The 2,500-nt window shown below is 57.4% G+C and overlaps 1 protein-coding gene across 18 annotated transcripts in view; it reads left to right on the top strand.

The window, feature by feature from the left end:
• Nucleotides 1-2,500, top strand: part of LOC125043556 (E3 ubiquitin-protein ligase lubel-like) — a 134,926-nt gene that overhangs the window by 83,263 nt on the left and 49,163 nt on the right. For 17 of the 18 annotated variants that reach the window (XM_047639738.1, XM_047639735.1, XM_047639734.1 and 14 more), the window contains 3 exons: nt 253-597; nt 733-1,792; nt 2,081-2,500. The exon at nt 2,081-2,500 is cut by the window's right edge and continues 743 nt beyond it. In XM_047639738.1, coding sequence (XP_047495694.1) covers nt 253-597; nt 733-1,792; nt 2,081-2,500 — 1,825 coding nt within the window. The remainder of the gene's footprint in view (nt 1-252; nt 598-732; nt 1,793-2,080) is intronic. The other variant, XM_047639744.1, reaches the window with a different exon arrangement.

Raw genomic sequence — 2,500 nt, 5'->3', positions numbered from 1 at the left:
GTCGAGAGGAATATCAGAAGATTTATGTTTTATGTGTAATTCTGTGAAAGTAGTCTCTTAAAGCCATTTCCAAATGTCATAAATGATGAATGTTGAGTAATGATATGTATATCTTCCTGAGCCTCAAAATACCTTTGCACTTGCCTGTCTAATGTCCTTTTACCCTTGATGTCATGAGTAGCGTAGTGAAGGCCCTCCGTTGACTAGCAGGTATAGTGCTTCTGCCTCATAAGCCCTTATGGTGTCTCGCAGACGTCGCTGGTGGAGCCGAGCCCCGGTGGCGTCGGCTGGGAGTCGGAGACGCCCAAGCCCATGCCCCGCAACCGCTCTCAGAGCATCTCCGACGACCAGTGGGCACAGGTGATGGCCTCTCAGGGCGGGGACGGCACCGGGGGTCCCTCTGGTCCCAGCTGCCCCCCTGGCCACACCCCTGCAGACATGTCGGCCTTCGTGGGTGCCACCACCAGGCGAGGCTACAACACAATGGGCGGCCGCGGCAGCTCCTTCGGCCGCGGCATGGTGTCCTCAGCCTCTGTGTGTGACCTGAACTCCCTCGCTCAGCAGCAGCCCCCGCACGGCTTTAATAGCTCTCATCCGGTGCGTGCAGACCCTCTAGTGCACTGGGTCGTCTGCTTGTGTCTTTCTAGATGTTGTATAGTGACCTCATAGCAGCATGTTAAAAATAAATTCAGTTGTTTGAATGTTTTTTTTTTGTTTTTATCTTCCTTGCAGGCTAGCAGCTTCCAGCAGCTCAACATGATGGGTTACCCCGGGGGAATGCCCATGTGGGGCGCGCCTTGTGACCTGTGCACACCAGCGCACATGCTCGCGGGTCAAGCCAACGTCTCCGGCATGAAGCGCACAGCGTCCAACCTGTCCATGAACCTCTCTTCCGTAGGCAGCGACGTGACCGGGTACCCGTGGGGGCCGCCGCCTCCGCACATGCACCACCACATGCCGCCCATGTTCCCGGGATACTACCCTGGCTACCACCCCCACATGGGCCCGCCTGCGATGGGCTCCCTCAACATGTCCATCCCGGACTCCATGAACACCTTCGGTAAGGTCCCCTCCTCCCCAGCCCCCTCCCTCCGCTCCTCCTCGCACCGCTCGCACAAGTCCTCCAAGTCGCGCTCCTTCAGCGGAGCCGACGTCAGCGGCCGACGCAGCCGCAACAGGAGGAAGCAGCGGTCGGAGGAGAGCGAAGAGAGTCGTTCCTCGTCGGTGAGCGACGACGACGACGACGGCGGCGGCAGGAATAACAAGGTGGGCAGCAGCTTGGCATGGCAGTGCGATCACTGCACCTTCATCAACTCTGGCGGAGTGAGGACCTGTGGCATGTGCTCAAAAACCATGGGCGGCGGCGGCGGCGGAGGAGGAAGCGGCCGCAGCAGCCGGCGAGGCAGCGAGCGACATCGTTCCGACCGGAGGAGAGACCGACGAACCGACCACGAAGATGACGACCGAGACGTGTCCGATTACGACAACGACGGCGGGGTGGTGAAGAGTAATTTATCTTTCAATATCAAGGACAACAGACGAGAGTCTCGCACGAAGGTTTCGAACTCGAGCAAGAGCAAGAGTAAGAAGAAATCCCGCCGGCGAGGCAGCTCGGCGTCGGCGTCGGAGTCGGCGAGCGACGGCGAGGAGGAGCGACTGGAGCGACACATGCGCGATCTGCGGGTTTCGTCGTCCTCCCGCAGGCGAGGCAGCGACTACGAGAGCGTCAGCAATAAGGACAGAGACAGAGACAGGGACAGGGACAGAGACAAAGGCTCACGCAAGAGAGAAGGTAAACTTAGGTGGAAAGAGTGACCCTAGCCTGTGTGAATTGCGTGCATTGTTTAACACTTCTGTAAAGGACTGAAGAACGATATCTTGTCTGTGCATCACAGTATAATCCATTTGATAAATGCGGGCATAATTTTATGATCAAATGTGAGATATTTTTTTGTCTTTGTCCATTTTTATGGAAGTTTTAATGTGCTTATTTTGCAATGTCAGATTTTGCTGAATAAATGCATCCGTTTTAAATGTGTTTCACTCAAAATCCTAAGGAGGTGTATCCTGTGTGTTACAGGAGGCAGCAGCCGCTTCAAAAACCGAGGGAAGAGCCACTCGGAGCGGTCCAGGACTCCGGGCCGACAGACGCCGAGGCGGGAGAGTCCTGTGGAGGACGCAGGCTCCCGGGGAGGCAGCCGCGAGCGCAGCCCCACCGAGGACTCGCGCTCCTCGCACCACAGCCCCTCGGAGGACCGGAACGACCACAACAGCTCCCACGAGGACACGGTCGTCAACACGGTGGCGTCCGAAGTCACGGCCAAGAGTGAGCATAAGTCCAAGTCGGACAGCAGCAAACGCAGTAGATCCAGAGCCAGGAGTCAGGCTGAAGAAGTAGCAGACGAAGTCCAGGTTCAGGTGGAGGCTGCCCCTGTGGAGCAGGAACCGTTAGAAGCGAAGTCCAGGACGCCGAGCCCGAGGCAACAGGCGCGGAACAGCA

The sequence above is a fragment of the Penaeus chinensis genome, chromosome 34, assembly GCF_019202785.1.
Source record: "Penaeus chinensis breed Huanghai No. 1 chromosome 34, ASM1920278v2, whole genome shotgun sequence".
Classification (NCBI taxonomy): domain Eukaryota; kingdom Metazoa; phylum Arthropoda; class Malacostraca; order Decapoda; family Penaeidae; genus Penaeus; species Penaeus chinensis.
The sequence above is the reverse complement of the archived record's forward strand: the minus strand, read 5'-3'. Positions and strand labels throughout refer to the sequence as shown.